Source organism: Bos taurus, chromosome 7 (assembly GCF_002263795.3).
Source record: "Bos taurus isolate L1 Dominette 01449 registration number 42190680 breed Hereford chromosome 7, ARS-UCD2.0, whole genome shotgun sequence".
Taxonomy (NCBI): Eukaryota; Metazoa; Chordata; class Mammalia; order Artiodactyla; family Bovidae; genus Bos; species Bos taurus.
The window spans coordinates 90281714-90302689 of NC_037334.1; the positions used below are offsets into that span (position 1 = coordinate 90281714).

Below are 20976 nucleotides of genomic sequence, written 5' to 3' on the forward strand. Positions count from 1 at the left end.
CTTTTGAAGTGTTTCCAAGTTGTATTTTTGTTTAACTGAATGAATTCTGAAGAAATGTCATACTGTTTGTTTCTTTAATTAAATCTAACATTTTTACTATAGTTTTATTGTGTAATTTTGTCATTTTTTTTTTCTGTAACTTTTGCCTTCAGATTGGTCTTTTATTCTGTTATTGTAGGAGATCAGAATTCAGTTGACATTTTCGTCTGGGAGGCAGGACAGTCTTCTTTCAGATATTTTCAATCCCTGGATTTTGCAGCTGTTAATAAGATCCACTCTTTCACAGCAGCTTCAGGAATAGGTAAAGCATTTCAAATGTTAACAGATCCTAAAGGAAGTGTGAAAAGCTGGAATGGTTTCAGTCTTACTGAATTAGAAGTAGTATCACTCTAGGTACTTTCATATGGATGTAAAATTAAGATCTCTTCAATAATATTTCCAGAATTCTTAGAATTTCAAAAGGAGTGGACCCTGCGCTTGAGAAGAATCAGAATGACTAAAATAGTTCAGTTGGTCAGTCGTATCCAGCTCTTTGCGACCCCACGGTCTGCAGCACGCCAGGCTTCCCTGTCCATCACCAACTCTTGCAGCTTGCTCAAACTCATGTCCATAGAGTCGGTGATGCCATCCAACCATCTTATCCTCTGTTGTCCCCTTCTCCTCCCACCTTCAACCTTTCCCAGCATCAGGGTATTTCCAATGAGTCAGTTCTTCGCATCAGGTGGCCAAAGTATTGGAATTTCAGCTTCAGCATCAGTCCTTCCAATGAATATTCAGGACTGATTTCCTTTAGGATAGACTGGCTGGATCTCCTTGCAGTCCAAGGAACTCTCAAGAGTCTTCTCCAGCACCACAGTTCAAAAGCATCAATTTTAAGAGGAAAATTATTAGTGAAGGATAAATAAAGATAATGTATTTCTTTTGTCTAGAGAAAATGCAGAGTAACATTCTACACACTTTTTTAAAAATGAAAATATTTATAAGTGGGATAGCAAATATCCACATTTAAGAGTTTGTTTAAAGTCAGAAAATAATTATGAGAATTCTGCTTTCCTCCTTCTCTCTCCAAACTTTTTCCTTCAGTCAAAATCCTTTCTTGGTCCTCTGTACCTTAAATCCACATCAGAAATATAAGCAGTCTTATAATTTCAGTGGTTTCCCCAAGTCTGTTAGTGAGAACCCACGGGGTTAATGCTATCTGAGGCTGTAGGATTATTTTCAGTCGCTAAGAAAGCACTTGAGCTGAGAGGCACCTAGTAGCCATGAGGTGAAGAAGCCAAGGACAGTTGACCTCGTGAGGTTGGAGGCTGCCTCCCAGAGCAGGTGTGAACAGCTCAGAAGGCGAGAGCATGAGACAGTGTGTCTCCTGTGAGGTGCCCCGTGGAACTTAGAGGCCAACCGCGAGCGACTCAGCGGGCGAATAAATCTGGGTCCCACTTGCAAACTGAGACACAGCAATGCAGTATGAATTAAATAGCATCATTTGTTAAATAGCCATATGTAAGTCGGTGTTCAAAGTTGTGAAGAATCCCTCACCTTCAAAGGCTTAATGTCTGATTGGAGAAGCAAGAAAAATATGAAGAGAAATATTCAACATAAAGTACTGATACCGTTAGCTGTGTGAATGATATAGCACTGGAGTGGTTAAAAGGTCCGAGAGGGGAGCTGGAGCTGTGCCTGGGTGCATTGCTAGGGAATACTGTGGGCAGGGGCAGAGTTGGGAGTGAAAGAGAAAGGCAGAAGTGTGTGACGTTGAGGGCACAGTGAAGAGGCTGGAGTGCAGAGGACAGAGGCTTGGACTCAGAATCGGTGGTGGCAGGGTTGAGGACAGGCAGGCTAGAGCCTGTGCAAGAAGGTCTGGAATGGTAGGCCCGGGGGTTGAACTGTGCCCAGGGGTAGTCCAGCAGTTCCTAAACATTCTGTTCTTAGAAACCTCTCACCCTCTTAAAAAATTTGAGGACCCTGAAGAGCTTTGGTTTGTGTGAATTATATTTATTGATATATTAGAAATTAAAACTGAGAAATGTAGAAGATACTAATTCATTTAAAAGTGAGAAGTGAAAGTCTCTCATTTGTGTCTGAGTCTTTGCGACCCCATGGACTGACCGTACTGTCCGTGAAATTCTCCAGGCCAGGATACCGGAGTGGGTGTCTGTTCCCTTCTCCATATTCATTGAAAAATGACAGCAATAAACTCATTACCTGTCAACATAAATAGTATACCCCTTAATTTTAAAAACAAAACCTTTATAAGAAGAGTGGCACTGGCTTTTTTTTTTTTTTTTTGTAGATCTCTTTACTTTCTAGTTTAATAGCTGGATTCTCATGTCTGTATCTGTAATTTAGCCTTTTGCAATAGTATCAGTCATCTGGCCTATGGGAGATCCCACTGGGCCCTCATGAGAGAATGTGAGTGAAGTAGACAGAGAGTGTCTTGGTATTATTAGGAAAGTCGTTTTGCCATCATAGAACCTCTTAGGGGGTCTCAAGGACTCTTAGGGGTCCCTGGACTCACTCTGAACGTTACTGAGGTAGAGAAATCCTCACACGCATTTCAAAGGCAGATGACGACCCAAGGTGTGTTTTACGACTCCCACCTGGTTTCGCTGTGTAGGACATGCTGTGCTGTGTGCAGCCGCCCAGGCCAGAGGAATGGAGAATCCTTAGTGGGCAGTTAGAGGTGAGGGACTGAATCAGGAGGACATGAATAAGAGGACCTGTTGACCTGTGGGGGTCGTTGAATTCACAGGAGTTAAAAATCGACAGAGAAAATGCTGTTGAGAAGAGGAGGGAATCTTGCACAAATGCAGGAATCTGTGGGTTTTCCTCTTAGGTGCCCGACTGCTGCTTTCTTGGGCAGGTGTTAGAACCTTTAGACATGGTCACCTTCAGCCACTGCAGCCACTGCCCAGGACTCGGAGCCCGTTTACCTCATTTTCGTGGTGGATGCTTATCTGGCTTCCGTGGGTCCTGCTCCCCCCGCCTCGGCCCCGTGTCCTCGCAGGTGTCCACGCTGTGTGCTCTCCTCACTCTGGACTCTTCTGTCATTCTCCTGCCTCCGCACGAGTCCTGTGTCTGCTGCCAGCCCCCCTGTCTGTCTCCGCTCTGCTCACACTTTTCTTAAATACCTTCCCTTTACATTGTCAGCCTCTGACAGCCTGTCGGTCTACGAAGCTATTCTGTGACAGCCACCTCTGACTTTCTTCTCACTCACTCAACAATCGACTAACTGAATAAATTCCGTATCTTCCATCATATATTTGTCTAGTTTTTGTCTGCTTGTCCTTTGATTTTGTGCCTTTATCATTTTTTTTCTTTTTATTTTTCTCAGACCTCAAGATTTCAAGTGGACTAACTACATCTTGAGCTACTTATTATGATTCAAAAAGTTGCCTAATGAATGTGTTTAAGGATGAAGAGTGCTGCCTGAATGGGCCTTTAATTGAAGTTACAGAATTCCCTTTAAAGACTTTAAAAAAATAGAATAGGCACACTTTCTAAAAGAATTTGTGAAAAATTCTGCCAGAGGCTTGTTAAGGGACCATTGTGAGGTCTCTTTCTTTCTTTTGTTTCTGTGACTTGAGGATGCAGAAGTATGAAAAGATTATAGGTAATTATTTAGAATGGCTTATTATAGATCTCCTGAAAGCTGAAATTATGCATTAAATAATATACAAGGACTTTCTTATTTTGAACATGTCAAATATTTTATTAAAAGTATTAGATTGCAGCCATGACTTGGAGGATTACATATTTATTCTGGTTAATGACTTGACAGAGATTAGTGACTGAATTCTTTAAATGAAAGGAAAAATAAGTATGACAAAGACTGCCAAGACATATAAACCTAACTTCCCCTTCTCCCTGTTTTCCTTCATTATTTAATAGATATTTCTTAGTGCCAGTTATGTGCCCAGCACAGTGGTAAACCCCGAGAAGACAGGGATAAGCAAAATCAGGTATAGTTCTTGCCCTGAAGAAGTTTTAACATCTATTAGGGAAGAAGGGCCATTATATATAATCATACAAGTTAAGTTTTTGGCTACAAACAGATGAAGTGAAGTGAAGTCGCTCAGTCGTGTCCTACTCTTTGCAACCCCATGGACTGTAGCCTACAAGGCTCCTCTGTCCATGGAATTTTCCAGGCAAGAGTACTGGAGTGGGTTGCCATTTCAGATAACCACCATTAAAAAAATAACTTGCATAATACAAAGATGAATGACCTAGTCTAAGGGATGCCCAGAATGCTTTCTTAAGGAAGAAACATTTACTTGTGAACTATAGGATGAGTAGGGGTTGATGAGACAAAGATTTGAGCATAAGGCAGGCTCTAGACAAAAGGAGCAGTGTGGGTAAAAAGGTCAGTGTCTGGGAAAGGACCTGGAAGACGGCAGTGTGGCAGTAAGGGGAGAGTGGTCCAGGGTGTAACTGAGGATGAAATCAGATAGGCCATAGGGACTTAAAGGGTTATTGTTTCTATCTGGTAAGTATTAGGGTGCCTTTTCTGAGAATGCAGTGAGGAGATGAAAAAGAGAAGGGTGCAGAGAGAGAGAAAGAGGAAGACAGACAATGAGGCAGCGATTGTGTGTGAGAGTGAGTGAGTGTGTGTGTGTGTGTGTGTGTGTGTTTTCAAAATGGAGTGTGAATTGCCAATGGGAGAAAGCGTAGAGGCTGGTAAGAGAAGACAAGCTGGGGGCTCTTATCACAATTCACAATAAAGATCTTGAATGTTGGCGCTTGGAAAGCGGTAGGTGATCCAGGTCAAAGTCAGAGAAGTAGATTAATTCAGAAGCTGTCTCACAAGATGTGGGAGCTGGCGGTTGATTACATACGGGGGTAGGTAAGGGCATGAATGCCAAGAAAGAGCCCTCAGTTCATTTGCTCAGTCATGTCCGGCTCTTGGCGACCCCATTGGCTGCAGCACGTCAGGCTTTCCTGTCCATCACCAACTCCCGGAGCTTGCTCAAACTCATGTCCATGAGTCGGTGATGCCATCCAACCATCTCATCCTCTGTCGTCCCCTTCTCCTACCTTCAATCTTTCCCAGCATCAGGGTCTTTTCTAATGAGTCAGTTCTTCACATCAGGTGGCCAAAGTATTGGAGTTTAAGTTTCATTATCAGTCCTTCCAGTGAATATTCAGGACTGATTTCCTTTAGGATGGACTGGTTTGATCTCCTTGCAGTCCAAGGGACTCTCTAGAGTCTTCTCAACACCAGAGTTTAAAAGCATCAATTCTTTGGCACTCAGCTTTCTTTATGGCCCAGCTCTCACATCCATACATGACTACTGGAAAAACCATAGCTTTGATTCTACGAACATTTGCCAGTAAAGTAATGTCTCTGCTTTTCAATATACTGTTTAGTTTGGTCATAGCTTTTCTTCCAGGGAGCAAGCATCTTTTAATTTCATGGCTGCAGTCACCATCTGCAGTGATTTTAGAGCTCAAGAAAATAAAGTCTGTCACTGTTTCCATTGTTTGCCCATCTATTTGCCATGAAGTGATGGGACTGGATGCCATGATCTTTGTTTTTTGAATGTTGAGTTTTAAGTTTTTCCACTCTCCTCTTTCACTTTCATCAAGAGGCTCTTTAGTTCCTGTTGGCTTTAGTCATGGAACTTCTCTTTGTCCACATGCACTTTTTAAATAATCTTATCCAATTGCCTTCCTTTGGGATATTTTTTCTTTCTTATGGAAGAGAATTCTGTAATCAATACTAGTTAAAATTCTGTTCCCTGGAGTAGGTAGAGATTTAAGAATATTTTTTTCCTTTATAAATTCTCTGTCCAATATCATAATCTTAAACAAATATGCATGTCTATTTTCTGAGAAAGTACTCCCTGCATACATATATGTAGATTTGAGCCTGTGTATTTCCTGCTCTGAATGTCTGATTATCTATTTGCTGCCTTGTCATTCTAATGAGATTGCAAGGATTTGAATAGGGTGTATCTCTAAGGGTTAAGCTACATAATCAGTGATATTCAGAACACTTCAGTTTATGATTCTGGTTAGACTATAAAATCAGTTAAACTTGAGAGAGGTTGTGATTCATCTGAGGAGATTGCTCTTTACTGACTGTGTACCATTTTACAAAGCTTTATGAAAAATATTTGATTAGTTTAAAATGCAAGTTTATTAATAACCTTTCTTGATCTTTACTATGTAACATATACTAAACTGAAATAGTAGTTAATTTAATTACCATAGATAAACATGATCAATAGTTCTTGATATTTAATAATGAGGATATGGGGTTTTCCATTTTAACCTATTGGCTACAACTGTAGAAAGACCCATGTTTTTGGTTCTGTGTGCTATTTTAATGCATAGTCAATCTTATATGATATCTTCTTATTCCAGTGTGTTTTTCCAAGTATTGGAATTTGTGCATGTTTCTGACTTTTCTTCCCAGTTTTAAGTCTGAAGATTGCTGAATGGTATATACAGTGTAGTGAGCCCCCTTCTGCTCCTAACTTTTGTAGATATAATTATATGCCATTGCTTTGAACTATTAAGAGAATGCTTTCCTATCAGCATTTCAAAAAGCATTGGCAGAGTATACTGAATATATTGGTATTTATTGAATACAGAATATAATCAAAGATCATAAAGTTGCTAATATCCTTAGGGCACCTTTAAGAATTTATCAGATGAAAATAAAATGATTACCCCTGTCTCTAGTTAATATTGACAAAGAGAAAACAAAAGTAAACATCCAAAGGAGGGGAATAATTAAATATATTTTAATATTAGTAGTCTAGTATCTGTATATAAAATTATAAATCTGGATTGCTATATTATAAATATATCATTAAGCTGTTTAATTAAGTTTTCTCACATTTAGACTATTTATAATTTGTCAATTGTGAATTCATATGGATTCACTGGAAAGGAAAATGCAAAAATGAAACATTCAGTGGTAGAATTACCGATCTTGTTCACTTTAGAAAGTATCTTTCAGTGCTATTCAATAAATACATACTAAGGTGAATGCAAGAGTTTAAAATCCATTTGGGTTTTATTAGCTTTTGATTTTTTAAACAAATTAAGTGGGTTGTGGGTACATTGTCAGACTGACTTGGTTGTTTCACAGTGTTTTAAAATTATTGTTTATATCCAGTTGTTTCAGAAATTGTACCGTATTCAGTTACTTCAGCAATCTAAATGTGGCTTTGGGAGGTGGGAGAGTTTTGTTGCTATACCAGTGTTGGGAGCCTGTGAGTTGACATTCACTTTTCATTCTGGTTCTCTTTTCTTTCCTTCCTGCAGTCCACTTACTTCTTCTTGGCCAAGCTGTGTCTGCGCTTTACTGCTGGAATTCAGAGCTGAATCACTTCTCTTTTCTTCTTGAAGCACCATCTGCTTATGATGCAGCCTTTGTTACAGTGAAGTCCCTTAATTCAAGCAAAAATTTAATTGCTCTTGCAGGAGCCACCCACTCACATATATATGAGCTAGCCTATGTCTCAAGCCAGTCTGACTTTATTCCTAGGTAGGTCCAACATTTTATGTTGAATGTCTTTATCTCACCATAATTTTGTATGGCACTCATTTTTAAGTCTTTATGTAGTGATGGAAAAATACACAAAATATACAAGCTGTTTATAAACCAGAAGTTTGCTTATTATCTGTATTTCTAATATCTATTCTTCCAGGTTAATTACTATTAATTATGTTTTGGATTAAAATTTTACTAATGAAATATGATTTCTGTGCACTTTTAGTAGTAATCAACATTATGAGAATTTTATGATTACTCTACCATTTATATGGTTTTAATTTGTTGCAATAGACTTATTTCATATGTACTTCTTATGCTAGTTCAGGTGAATTGATATTTGAGCCTGGAGACAAAGAAGCTATAATAGCGGTAAATGTCCTCGATGATACAGTTCCAGAGGAAGACGAATCCTTCAGAGTTCAGCTTAAAAATCCCAAAGGAGGAGCAGAGATTGGTATTAATGGTTATGTACAAATAACTATTCTGTCTAATGATGATGCCTATGGAGTTGTTGGATTTGCTCAGGTAAAGATCCCACACTTAGAAGGCAAATGGTTTATTCACGGTATTACTTTTTAGCTGCTATCAACACTCAGTGATTCATATTTTGAGTGTCTTAAGCCACTCTTTTGCTCCCTTTCCCACTTCACCCCCGACTCTGCATTATAAGGTGAATTCTACTGATGATTGAAATGTATAGACTGGCACAGTGGACCCTGAGTCACCTTGACTTGACCTTGTTTTGCTACTGATCTTCTTTGTAAGGTTGAATTTGAATGGTACTAGCTGGCCTTAGTCCAGGAGTTTGGCTCTGCTGTTACCCTTGTTTCCAGAGGGTAATGGTGAAGCGGATTCCAGTACACTGTACACTGTGTCTTGTCACACTCATCACCTGCAAATACATTGCTGTCCATTTATGCCTTTGTTGCTTCTTTATGAGAGAGAGATGTTTATGATTACATGTGTGTTGTTCATATGGACATGCTCTTTCCTGAGGAAAGAGACCTATGCAGTTCTTCCCAGGTCGACTTCCACACCCAGACTTCACATCCTTTTGTTGCTTAGTTACTCAGTCATGTCCGACTCTTTGCGACCCCATGGACTGTAGCCCACCAGGCTCCTCTGTCCATGGGATTTTCCAGGCAAGAATCTTGGAGTTGGTTGTCATTTCCTTCTCCAGGGGTCTTCCCAAACCAGGGATCAAAACTGCACCTCTTACATCTCCTTCATTGGCAGGCAGATTCTTTACCACTGAGCCGCCTGGGAGGCCCTTCAGCTTCCTATGCCAGTGAGGAAAAGGTCCCTCTTCATTTTGCATCATTTGGTCCTATTTGCAAAATGTATCCTGATTTCTTAGTTAAGAGTTACAGCTGCAGCTATCTCGTGTGTTTTTTTAAAATACTCTGCAAGTGAGGAAACCCTGACAGAAGCTGATTTAAACGCCTAGGGTATGCCTACAGAGAAGGTGGGCTTGGAGTTGCTTGGTTGCTCTGCTCTGTCACTGTGGTTCGGATTCTTTTCGCTTCTCTACTTTGCCAACACAAAGCTTATCTTTCGTTTTGTTGTTTGAAAGCTGATGCTGTTGTTAAGGCTGCTGCTTTCTTGTCCATGTTTGTTCATGTCTAGTTGTAGAAGAGAGATGCTTTATGTGGCTTTTGGTGTAAGAAAGACGTTTCCCAAATGCCTCTTTGTATGTCTCATTGACCAGAGCTGGGGTGACAAGCTCACTCACTTAGTCATTTATTCATTCAAGTAGAGCGTGATCTAACTCACACTTTAAAGGACATTATGTTCATAGAATTGAGACTAGGTTGTACGTGGGCAAGGACTGAAGTAGACAAGGTAGGAGACTAGAGCAGAAATGAGCAATTCAGCAGAAAATGGTAAAGCCATAAGGAGCATGAATGTGCCTTTCACCAAGACACAACCTTTGTAGAAGGAGCAGTTTGGGGGGATAAAATAAGGAGTTTTGAACTTACTAATGCTTCCACAGGTTGTGGGATCACTCTGTTACCCAGCTTGTCCATTTCTGAAGCCAAAGGCAGGTCAGCTTCCTCTGAGGCAGCTCTGCCCAACAGAATTATAATATGAGCCCCTGGGTAATTCTGAGTTTTCTAGAAGCCCCATTAGAAAAGTAAAAAGAAACACGTGAAGTCGGTTTTCATGTTTTATTTAACCCAATATATTTGAAATACTGTTGTTTCAACATGTAGTCAACATAGAATTACTTAGGAAATATTTGACATCCCTTTTTTCATATTTTGTCTTCAAATCCAGTGGGCATTTTTCATTCTTAAAGAAAGGTGCCATTTCATGTGGCACGTGGCTGCTGTGTAGAACAGAGTAACCCTAAGACATGGGCTGTGGGAGGGTTAGCAAGAAAGAAGACACCCTCCTTCCTGACCAGGTGTTCACATGACTTGTTCCCTCACTTTATTTCCTCTCTGCTGAAATGCCATCTTATGAGAAAGGCCTTTTGTGATTGAAAAATGTGACTCCCACCAGTAGTCTATTGCTTTTTATTTCACCTTAATCTTCCTTATGGCACTTAGAACAGCCTAGTTTGTCTGTTTTGTTTTTTTTCCGCTAATATTTAAGAGCATGAGGGACTCCCCAAGTGGTGCTAGAGGTCAAGAACCTACATCCAGTGCAGGAGGCATAAGAGACACGGGTTCAATCCCTGGGCCAGGAAGATCCCCTGGAGGAGGGCATGGCAACCCGCTCCAGTATTCTTCCTGGAGAATCCTAGGGACAGAGGAGCCTGCTAGGCTACGGTCCATGGGGTTGCAGAGAGTTGGACGTGACTGGAAGCATTTAGCATGCATACCTGCAAGAGCATAGAGCGCGCACACCACTTTCTTTGCAGCTTTCCCGGAACCAGAAAAGTTCCCGCCACACAGTCGGTGCTTCCTGTGAACCTGTCATTATGCGGGAGAGGAAACAGAAGACTCCCATGGGCTTCTCTGGGTCTTATACAAGTTTAGAGGATGGAACCGTAGCTCCTGGGGCAGGAACCCACATGCTCGCCGCTCAGCCTCATCCTCTCCCCCCAGGTCATGCTGCAGTTGGGGAGTCTATTGTGTTCCTCAACTGCCTAAGCATAGACCTCTGTTTGTGAAACTTGTTTCATAATTGCTTCAAAGCTATCACATCACTGTGGTGTGATCCTTGCCAATAGACAGAATCCTGGGTTTCTTCAGTCCACTCAGTCAAGTCCCTCAGTACAGGCCTCTTGTGTCTGGGCAACCTCATTCCAAGACGGGACTGAAGAAGATGCTGACAATTTCTTGAATATTTTCTGGCTATATTAAATCCTCATTTTACCAATCCTTGTTAATAGACGGTGTGAAACCAGAGAGAGGCTTCTTTTTTGAAATGGCATTTTCTTTATTTTTTTTAAAAAGCATTGTCTTTTGTGAAGAAATTACACGCATATTTTAAAATCAAAGCGCTTTCTGTAGGAATGTTTGATCGCCTTGAGCAGGATTTTATTACTGTGTAACAGTGTGTTGAGATGCTGTGTAAAATATTGCCATAGGGTTGGATATCTTCTCAAATTAGCATTCTAACTAGAAGCTTTCATAAGCTTAAATGAAATTTTTTAATTTCATTTGAGAAATGAATGGAGTTTTTTTTTTCAGATTTAGTAAAGAAACAGGAAAAACCTTACTGGGAAGATTTTTTAAAGTCTTTGTATTCTCTCTGTATTGCCTATGGAGGAAGCAGGGTTATTTAAGAAGAGATTCTTTGGAGTATTAATTTTGAGGAAAAGTTCGTTAAATAGCTGCACTAGAAGTTGCAGGCTTTGGGCAAAGAAAGTTCCAGTCAGAGAGATGCAAAAATCAGTCTGGAACAAAGGAAAGAGGCTCAGAAGTATAGGTGAGCCGAGGAGTAGGGGATTTTAACAGGAGGGAGAGGGATCGTTCCGGCAGGAAAAACAGTTGTAAAGAGCATGGGCTAATGGAACATTATCCATGGGAGCGTCACAGCCTGTGGAAATGTTTCAGAGGATATGAGTGTAAGGATAGGAGACATTTGTCAATGATCAGAAAGGAGCTCCTGGGTTCTCATGATGTCATTACATTTGGATGGGACCTTGCAGACCACGTAGACCAAACACTTTTACTTTACAATCAGGAAGCAAAGACCTGGAAGGATTGCCAGAGCTTAATGTAGGGGAGGAAGAAGGCTTCTCTGTTCTGCTGACTTCCCTATGACGTTGCTGTTCTACAAGCTGCTTACATGCTGTGTATACTGCTTATAAAAATGAGCATGCTTTCTGAGTATAAAAATGATGTACGTGTATTGAAGAAAATTTGAAAAATATAGAGCTGGGGGAAAAAAAGCTATAAAATTAACATTTTCATTTACTTTAACTTAGTCTTTTACTTATTCAAACTCGCATGTTTTAAAGTACAGTCATGGTCATCCACATTACCATTTTAAAAATTATTGTTTTTTACTTAATATGTTGCTTAGTACTGTGAATTTTGCAAATGCATGCTACCGTGAAATAAAAGTCTGCTTAGATAATTTCAAATAGCTCTCTGCAGCTTCCTGTTTATTTTCCAGAATTCATTATATAAGCAAGTGGAAGAAATGGAGCAAGATAGCCTAGTAACCTTGAATGTGGAACGCTTAAAAGGAACATATGGTCGTATAACCGTAGCGTGGGAAGCTGACGGAAGTATTAGTGATATATTTCCTACCTCAGGAGTGGTATGTAATTTAAAACATTATAGGAAAGTCACTTTTAAATTGTGGTTACTCTTGATACATGGGACCAAACCCTGCCCATGGGTGGTGGGCATGGGTGAAGTACTTGAGTTTGACCATGTCACCACTGGATTCCTCCTAATCACCATAGAGAGGGCTACATGTTAAGGTTAGTTTTATTGTAGTGATTCTTCCTTTTTGCCCCTGTAATATCAAAACTACCTGTAAAAACACTATCCCTTCTGAAATTCAGTACACTAGTCAGCCAGATTATGGGTGTATTACACTCTCAGAAAGATAAAACCAATGCATGTGGAGCTGGAAATGTGGTTTTGAGATGTGGGTAGAATAGAAGCTATGAATAGAGAACAAGTACATGTGAAATAGCCAGGTGTATGGAAAAGTAGACCAGAGTTGTGTGGTCAGCAGTTGTGGAGTTTCCTGTTTTCCAGCTTGAGGGAGGGGTGTGATATCGCAGCCCTGATTTACCCATCCATGGTCTCAGATCACCTCTGTTTTGGGGGCACACGTGTGTGTTCAGCTGCATCTAACTACCTGCAACCGCCTGGACTGTAGCTCAAGAGGCTCCTCTGTCCACGGGACTTCCCAGGCAATAACACTGCAGTGGGTTGCCATTCCCTTCTCCAAGGGATTTTCCCAACCCAGGGCTCAAACCTGTGTCTCCTGCATCTCCGACTTTAGCAGGTGAATTCTTTACCACCGAGCCACCTGGGAAGCCCTTTGGGGCATAACTTTGGATACAATAGTGTGCTGCGGCTGAGGACAGTTCCTATGAGAAATACAGAAGCTGTTATTCCCAATAGCTGCGGGATAGGTACATAAGTCACAGGAAGGGGTCTGGGAGAGTATCACATTATGTGCTGTTGGAGGGTAGTAGACATCCATGACACAAGTTTGAGGAGGGACTCAGAATGGGCCAAAGAAGTAGGCGACTCACAAAGAGAGGGTTCAAGGGGCTTTTGGTTCCTAACTGGAGGATGGGTTGTTTCCTTGACTTGTCTTGGGTTTAATAGATTACTCTTGTGTATTTTGCCCAAGTGTTTCTCTGAAGAGTGCTTTTAAAAGACCTCTCGTGGAATTTTATCTAAACAGGGTAGGTGTTTATTCTGGTTCATCATTTCTAGATTTCTGCATCATTGGAAAGATGATTGGAGCAAAGTGTCTTAAGAATATTATGGCAAATTGTATTGCAGTGAATATGTATTCAAACTACCAAAAACTTTTAAGTTGTATTTCTCAGGTTCTGAATTACATTTCTCCAATTAGTATTTCTCATGTAAGCTTAATTAAAATTACTTCTAATTTAAATGCCTAAGAGTGTCTTTAAGTGTGGACTGTAGTTTGGATGAGAAGTATTTTATCCAAAGGTGAGTAACTTCTGTAAAGGATCCGATAGTAAATACTTTAGACATTAGGGCCTGTATGGTCTTTTCTCCAGCTGTCAGCTTTGCCTTGTAGCACATGGCAGCAATAGACAATATGTGATCAAATGAGCTTTTCTGTTTGCCAATAAAACTTGATTTCTAAAAAATGGATTTGACCAAAGGGCAGTAGTGTTCTTACTCCTGATTTTATTAATAAAGCTCTTGAGTTTATATCCTGAAGTGCCTTCTCTAGGTGGAGAGATGAGTGCCAGCAAAATAGGCTTGTAATGCTAGTTTAAATAGTTGTAAATAGTTTGTATCCCTATTAATAAGTAAGTAAGTAAGTGTTAATTGCTCAGTCTTGTCTGATTCTTTGTGACCCTATGGACTATAACCTGCCAGGCTCCTCTGTCCATGGAATTTCCCAGGCAAGAATACTGGAGTGGGATGCTATTTCCTACTCCAGGGGAACTTATCGACTCAGGGACTGAACCTGAGTCTCCTGCCTTGCAGGTGTATTCTTTACTATCTGAGCCACGAGGGAAGTCCTGTGTCCTATTACTAGAGAATAAATTCTGAGGTGGGGAACAAAGGGAAATGACATTCAAGAAACAGACAGAAGCCTATCAGAAAGGACTCCAGGTGCCTTTTAGCAAATTCAGTTTTGAATCTTCAGATAATGGAGACACAGGAGAGAGCTGCTCTGATTTGTATCTCTGACTTTCTACTTCTGTTTTGACTGAATCATTGTTAAATAATACATTCAGAATTTAAGCAAGGGAAGTATCATTCCTAGCAAAAATTTTGTAGAGGAAGATATTTAATGTTTATAGATTTTATATATGGTACCTAGGACTTAACTTTTCAGAGAGAGAGAGAGAGAGAGAGTGAGTGTGTAATCAGTGTTTCATTAAGAATGTAGGTTCCAGGACAGGACAGTTTGGTTACATGATTTATTAGCTTAAGTTTTAGTAGTGGTTTACTTTTTCTTTTTCCTAAAAATCTTCTCTTTCTCATGTGAAAGGCATTTGATTGATTTGTAGGGTCATATGTTGTTGCTTATTTAAGATATGGTCAGTATTAAAAGGTAATCTAACCTTTGATATTCTTACTGCACAGTGATAACTAAAATATAAATAAAATCCTCTTTCTTTAAAATTTTAGATTTCATTTTCTGAAGGCCAGGCACTGTCTACAATTACTCTGACTGTTCTTGCTGATGATCTACCAGAATTGTCAGAGATTGTCATTGTAACACTCATCCGTATTATCACAGAAGGGGTTGAGGACCCATCAAAAGGTGCTACTATTGATCAGAAAAGAAACAAGTCTGTGATAACCACTCTGCCCAATGACTCACCTTATGGCTTGGTTGGCTGGCATGCTGAGTCTCTCTTCATTAAAGTAGCGGAGCCTAAAGGTAAATCTTGTTAGATATTTTCAGGTTCTCATAAGTTTTATTGAATATTTTAATTCTAATATTTACTGGGGATATAAATTTCTTTTTGTATGATATTTTTCAGTTCGACAGGTCGTAATCCTTTTTACTTTTTATTTGTCTTTATTAAATTGTCTGATCGTGTCATTATGGCTGTATGAAATACTTTTGAGATATTACTGTCGTAATAGAAATATTAATGTTTTAGTAAATCATTGTAGTAGAAGTGTTTGGTTTTTGTTTTAACTTTCTCTTTTTCATTTTTAATCTATCTGTTCTCTTTTCTTGCTCAGTTTCTCCTGTATAGATTTTCAATAGTTATAGAAAACAGTCAACAGCACAGGGAAATTCATGTGGTACTTGAGATGTTAATTATTAAACCCAAAGCAATAATTAGAATAATATTTTTCTGTGAAGTATGACTGATCAGTTTCTATTTCCCTGTTTCCTTTGAGTTTCATGTTGACATCTTTGCCTGACTATTTGTATAAATTGTAGAACAAGTAGATTTTTATAGATAAAGGTCATTTGACTTATTTAAATAAAAGGTTAAATATAATACGTATGTATTGGGTTGCTCAGAATGTTTGTTTGGGTTTTTTCATAAGACAGTACAGAAGAATCTGAACGAATCTTTTGGCCATCCCAGTATTAAGACTATGCTATCTGAAGGTTCTAAAATTTTCAAATAGAAACAGACGTCTTTTAAGGACCTTTCATTTAAATAACTGATGGAGAAAAATGACATGTAATTATTCACGTAGGTCTTTATAAGTCTGTATATATGGGAACAGAAATGGTAGCCTTAAAGTAAAATGATCTGTTATCCATTCAGCAACCATAGCACCTAGTAAGTACCAAAAATCACGCTACATGTTTTGGAAGCAAGGACATGGTATTCGGTCATTAGAAACTCACAGACTGGTAGGGAAGATTGACATGCCTTTTTCTTTTTTTTTTTTTTTTCATTTTTAGCAAATTAAATTTTAAAAATCTAAGAAATGAAATAGGTGTTGTGAGATACTTTGAGCTCTGTGATAGCCAAAGGACAAACTTGCTCTTTTAATAATGAGTCATTAAATGACTGTGTGTGTTTAATTTTTCGTTTTTGAAGAATCTTCTTAGCATTTGTCATTAGCCCCTCTGCTCATCCTCCAGGTACGCACTTTCTTAGTATTTTCAGCAGTTCTGTTAATGGGCATGCCATGTGCAGCGTAGGAGAGTGAGGGAGACCCAGAAGTGAGGGTTTAAAACTGGGAACTAATGCGGGCAGTGTATGGTGATTTCAGCACAGCTCTGGTGACTGGTTGGGAAAAGCACGAAGTATTCCTTGGGAGTATACATTGCCTTTGTTTATCTGTCTTTCTTTACCTGTCTAGAAGAGATAGTCAGAACACTCCACCCTAAGTGCTTAGAATAGCATCAACAGCTGTTAGAAAAGTTTACTTACTTAAGGCACGTCTGTCTCGTAGAGAACGTCACCGCTCTTCAGTTACAAATCGTTCGCGATAAAGGATTACTTGGAGACATAGCCATTCAGTTGGTAGCTAAACCCAATTTCTTACTGCACATCAATAATCAAGCCACTGAGAATAAAGACTATGTGCTACAAGAAACAATGATAATAATGAAAGAAAACATAAAAGAAACTTATGTCAAAGTTGCCATTTTGCCGGTGAGTCTAGGCTTCAATGAGTATGATATGATAATAAAGGAAAATGAAGATAAAAGATAAAAATGTGATGCTCTTAAAGGTAAAATCTTTAAAAAATATACTTTTAGAATATTAAGATGTAAGTACTCTAATACTCCCACTCACCCTAATATTTAATATGTGTGCTCAGTCACTCAGTTAGGTCTGGGTCTTTGCAACACTGTAGTCCACCAGGCTCTTCTGTCTGTGGAATTTTCCAGGCAAGAATACTGGAGTTAGTTGTCATTTCCTTCTCCAGGGGATCTTCCCAACCTAGGGATTAAAGCTATGTCTCCAGCATCTCCTGCTTTGCAGGTGGATTCTTTACCACTGAGCCACCAGGGAAACCTCTAATATTTGATAATAATGAATATTTTATAATGTAAAGATAAAAATAACAAGTGAATTCATTTTTTATATTTATTTTCGAACTGGAATATTGCTGGAATGAACTTTGAAGCATTGAATTTGGATTGATTATATGTCTGGTTGGATCCTTTATTCTGTTGGTTTGTTAGTTGTTTTCAACTAATGACTGAATGAATAAAATGCCCAAGTTCATCTGGTTATTTTGAGTATCAGTTTCATATGATTACTTGAATTAAGATTAGTCTTCAGATAGATTAGATCATTCTCTTTCTCTCCTTTGTCTAAGGAGAATGTGTATACACTTCGTATATACATCTGTAATGAAGGAAAGGAAACTGAAATTGGTTAATAGTGTTATCACTAATATATAATTAAATATTTATATTGTGTACTATATAATATTAATTGTAATCATATTATTGAGTGAATATAATATTGTATAATATAGTGTTATTAATAGTGGTATTCATGGTATTAGATAATAGTGGCTTATGGAGAGGACATTCTGGAAAGACATAAGGGATAGAACAGAGACTTCCTTTCATTTTCACTAAGTATTCTAGCTTTTGAAATTTTTTATTACCTATTGAAAAGTAAGATAACAATTTTTTTAAAGTTAATTAAAATATAAGATTATAATTAGATTTTTTAAAGTGTAGAACTTTCATTTTTAAGATGTATGAAGCATTTACCACCTTCTCCTAAATTGAGGGACTGTCATATATATAGAACATATTCAATAGTATGTGGTCAAAATTGTAGGATAGATTTTTTTTTAAATTTATTTTACTTGCTCATGAGTGTGTGGCTTCCATTGGGTAACATCATCCATATGCTTAAATATCCCCTTAGATTCTGAGGTTGTCAATAGAAATGTATTAAAACATAAAAAAGGAATATTTTTGTGTGTGTTGTAGAGCAGCCTATTCCTGTGGATGTCATTTTTTTACTGAAAAATATTACATTTCCATTGCAAATTGAATGTGTTTTAAAAAATAAGACCCCGTCTCTCTCTCTTCTCCCTTGGTTCTTGGCACCTAGGATGATGTTCCCGAGCTGGAGGAAGGCTTTATTGTCAGCATCACAGAGGTGCGCCTGGTGAACTCTGACTTCTCTGCAGGACAGCCCAGTGTGCGAAGGCCGGGGCTGGAAATGGCTGAGATAATGATTGAAGAAAATGATGATCCCAGAGGAATTTTTAAGTTCCACGTTACCAGAGTGAGATGAACTTTCACATACTTATAGTAATACAAAAGCTTGCACCTGCTGATTGGGCCAGTGTCCCGTATTTTCTGAAAAATAATTTACTTTTATTGTAGATATTAATAAATATCTCTCAAAGTTTTTCTTATAGACTAATTCTTAAGCTCTCTTTGAGCTAGACCAAGGGATTAAGCAAGTTTATTTATAATACATTTAAATGTAAGAGTTCTGAAGACTGAATATGCATACTTATATCCAGCTATTAATTTGAAGAGTAAAGTATAAGAACTAGTAGTAGAGATAATAAATTTAGATAGTGATGAATTGTAAGAGTTACTTTTGTCTTGCATTTTAACTTACATATTCTTTACTTAAAGGATGTTGGAGTTATTACTGCCTATGAGGTGCCTCCACCCCTGAACGTTCTTCAAATTCCTGTAGTTCGGCTGGCTGGAAGCTTTGGGGCAGTAAAGGTTTATTGGAAAGCAACAGTGGACAGTGCTGGCCTGGAAGACTTTAAGCCGTCTCATGGGATTCTTGAATTTGCAGATAGACAGGTATGTTAGTCACAGACATATTAGCAGTTTTTGGTTGTACTTCAGACATTTTATAGGCATCTACCAAATGAACGTGCAGTGGTGATGGCTAAATGTATAATATTCTAAATTCCCATGTCAGGCTAACAGAGATATTGTTAGGTAATATATAATTTATTAATGGACATGGAGAGAGGATATAAATAAGCAAGAATCTCACCCTTTCTGAGCTTTCCCACTTTGTATTCTATTTTAAATAAAGTTATAAAAGGATAATAATTGGCTTAGAGGTGCCTAAGAATGTATAAAATATTGCCTGATGAACTAGACTATTCCTATGAATTTTAGGTTTTTTTATTCTGTTTTTTAATGTTTATAAATATAAATATTTATTTAGGATTTGCACCAAAAGTTTGTACATTTATTACTAAAGATATTTATTATGTACATTTATTGTTATCCAACAGTTTTTTTTTTTTTTTTTTAACAATTAAAAAGACTAAAGTGATAGAACAGGAGCACAGCCTCTCCCCCTCCTTCTTCTATCTCTCCCTCCCTCTTTCCTTTCTTCCTTCTTTTCTTTTATAGGTTACGGCAGTGATAGAAATCACCATAATTGATGATGATGAATTTGAGCTCTTGGAGATGTTCAATATTTCCTTAATCAAGGCGGCTGGAGGTGGCAGACTTGGCGATGACGTTGTGGTAACTGTTGTTATTCCACAAAATGACTCTCCATTTGGAGTATTTGGATTTGAAGAAAAGACTGTAAGTGAAATATATCAGGGGGTGCGGGGTGCTTTCCTCTAGGCTCATTTTTCATTTAATTTATAGCAGAAAGGTAATTTTCTTTTTTTCTAGATTTCATTACTCTTTACTTAAAGCTTCTTTTCTCAAGGCTCTTTTGAGTTGACTGTTGAATTAGGGGCCAGTCCTCGAACCTAGGCAGTTTCACAGGAATGAGAGCTCTTAGCATCAGGCAGTTAAAAAGGAGAACACATTTCCATTATTGGCTGTGACAGACCACGAGGTACTTTTGTCTGGACTTTCTGTTCTCTACCTGCTCTGCTACCAGACTGCCATCCAGATTCTGTTACGTCCTGACCCCAAGATGGTTTGGCTGGGGAGAGATTTATATTCCTCACCTCTTGGGTCTTCTATCTTGATTTATATTGAACAAAACACTACAGTCAGCCCTGACTCATGTGTTTCCTTGTATTTCTTCTCTCTCCCCTCTTACTTCCCCTTGACTGCCTGCTTTCAAGACCTACAAGAGTGAGCCCAATTATTATTGGTTCAGCCTCTGAGAGAGAAAAGCTTTGACTCGTACTAAATTATCTCTACACCTTAAATATAAAGTAAAGTGTATCATAATTATTGACATAATGATTACATCATAATTTCTATGACTTTATCTTTTAAAGGAAGTTTCAGGATGAAACAGCCATACGAATCTTTAGATAATTTTTATGTACAACAACTTTTCTGGCTCCTGTGTCGCCATTCCCTTTATTTTGTCACTTATAGATAATCAGTAATTCACCTTAGATCATTTTAAATAATAGCAAATAGTTCTAATGCTTATTATCTTTACTGTTCTTTGGCTGCAAGGCTAGAACTACGGCTTGCACCACAATTTAGATAGACACTAATAACGGCCTAATTATTTGATCATTGAAATTTCAACTTCGTAAGAAAGTGGAAACTATAGAAGAACACAGTACTTGTGCTGCTGTAGTCTCATGATACTCTTCCTTGAGAAAGGAATGAGTGGAAGTAAGTGTTTTGTAAAGGGTGGAAGATTCACACAAGAGTATCCGTGAGTGTTTTGCAGGCAGCCTAAGAAGTCTGGGAAATACAAAAGGTATAAAGAAAAAAGCCATAATATTACTGCTCTAAGGTACATACATTAGTATTTGATTATATTTCCATCCAGGCCTTCTTTGCATATATGCAGAGTAATAGTGTATATGAATATGCAGTTTATTTTTATAAAATATATGCAATGTGCTAAAAATGTATTCTCTATTAGCTTCGAGGTTAGATTATAAATGTTCAGGGTTTAAGTAGTCCAGCCTCCAGTTGATGAAACCTTATAATAATGTTTTTACTTTTCACTTAGTCACACTTTT

General features: G+C 38.4%; 1 protein-coding gene across 1 annotated transcript in view; it reads left to right on the forward strand.

Annotated features, from left to right (window-relative positions):
* Positions 1–20976, forward strand: part of ADGRV1 (adhesion G protein-coupled receptor V1) — a 541233-nt gene that overhangs the window by 154817 nt on the left and 365440 nt on the right. Inside the window, exons 50-58 of the mRNA XM_010807603.4 lie at positions 179–301; positions 7273–7495; positions 7825–8029; positions 12077–12223; positions 14770–15025; positions 16516–16718; positions 18147–18323; positions 18686–18865; positions 19433–19612. Of these exons, the coding sequence (XP_010805905.2) occupies positions 179–301; positions 7273–7495; positions 7825–8029; positions 12077–12223; positions 14770–15025; positions 16516–16718; positions 18147–18323; positions 18686–18865; positions 19433–19612 (1694 nt within the window). The remainder of the gene's footprint in view (positions 1–178; positions 302–7272; positions 7496–7824; positions 8030–12076; positions 12224–14769; positions 15026–16515; positions 16719–18146; positions 18324–18685; positions 18866–19432; positions 19613–20976) is intronic.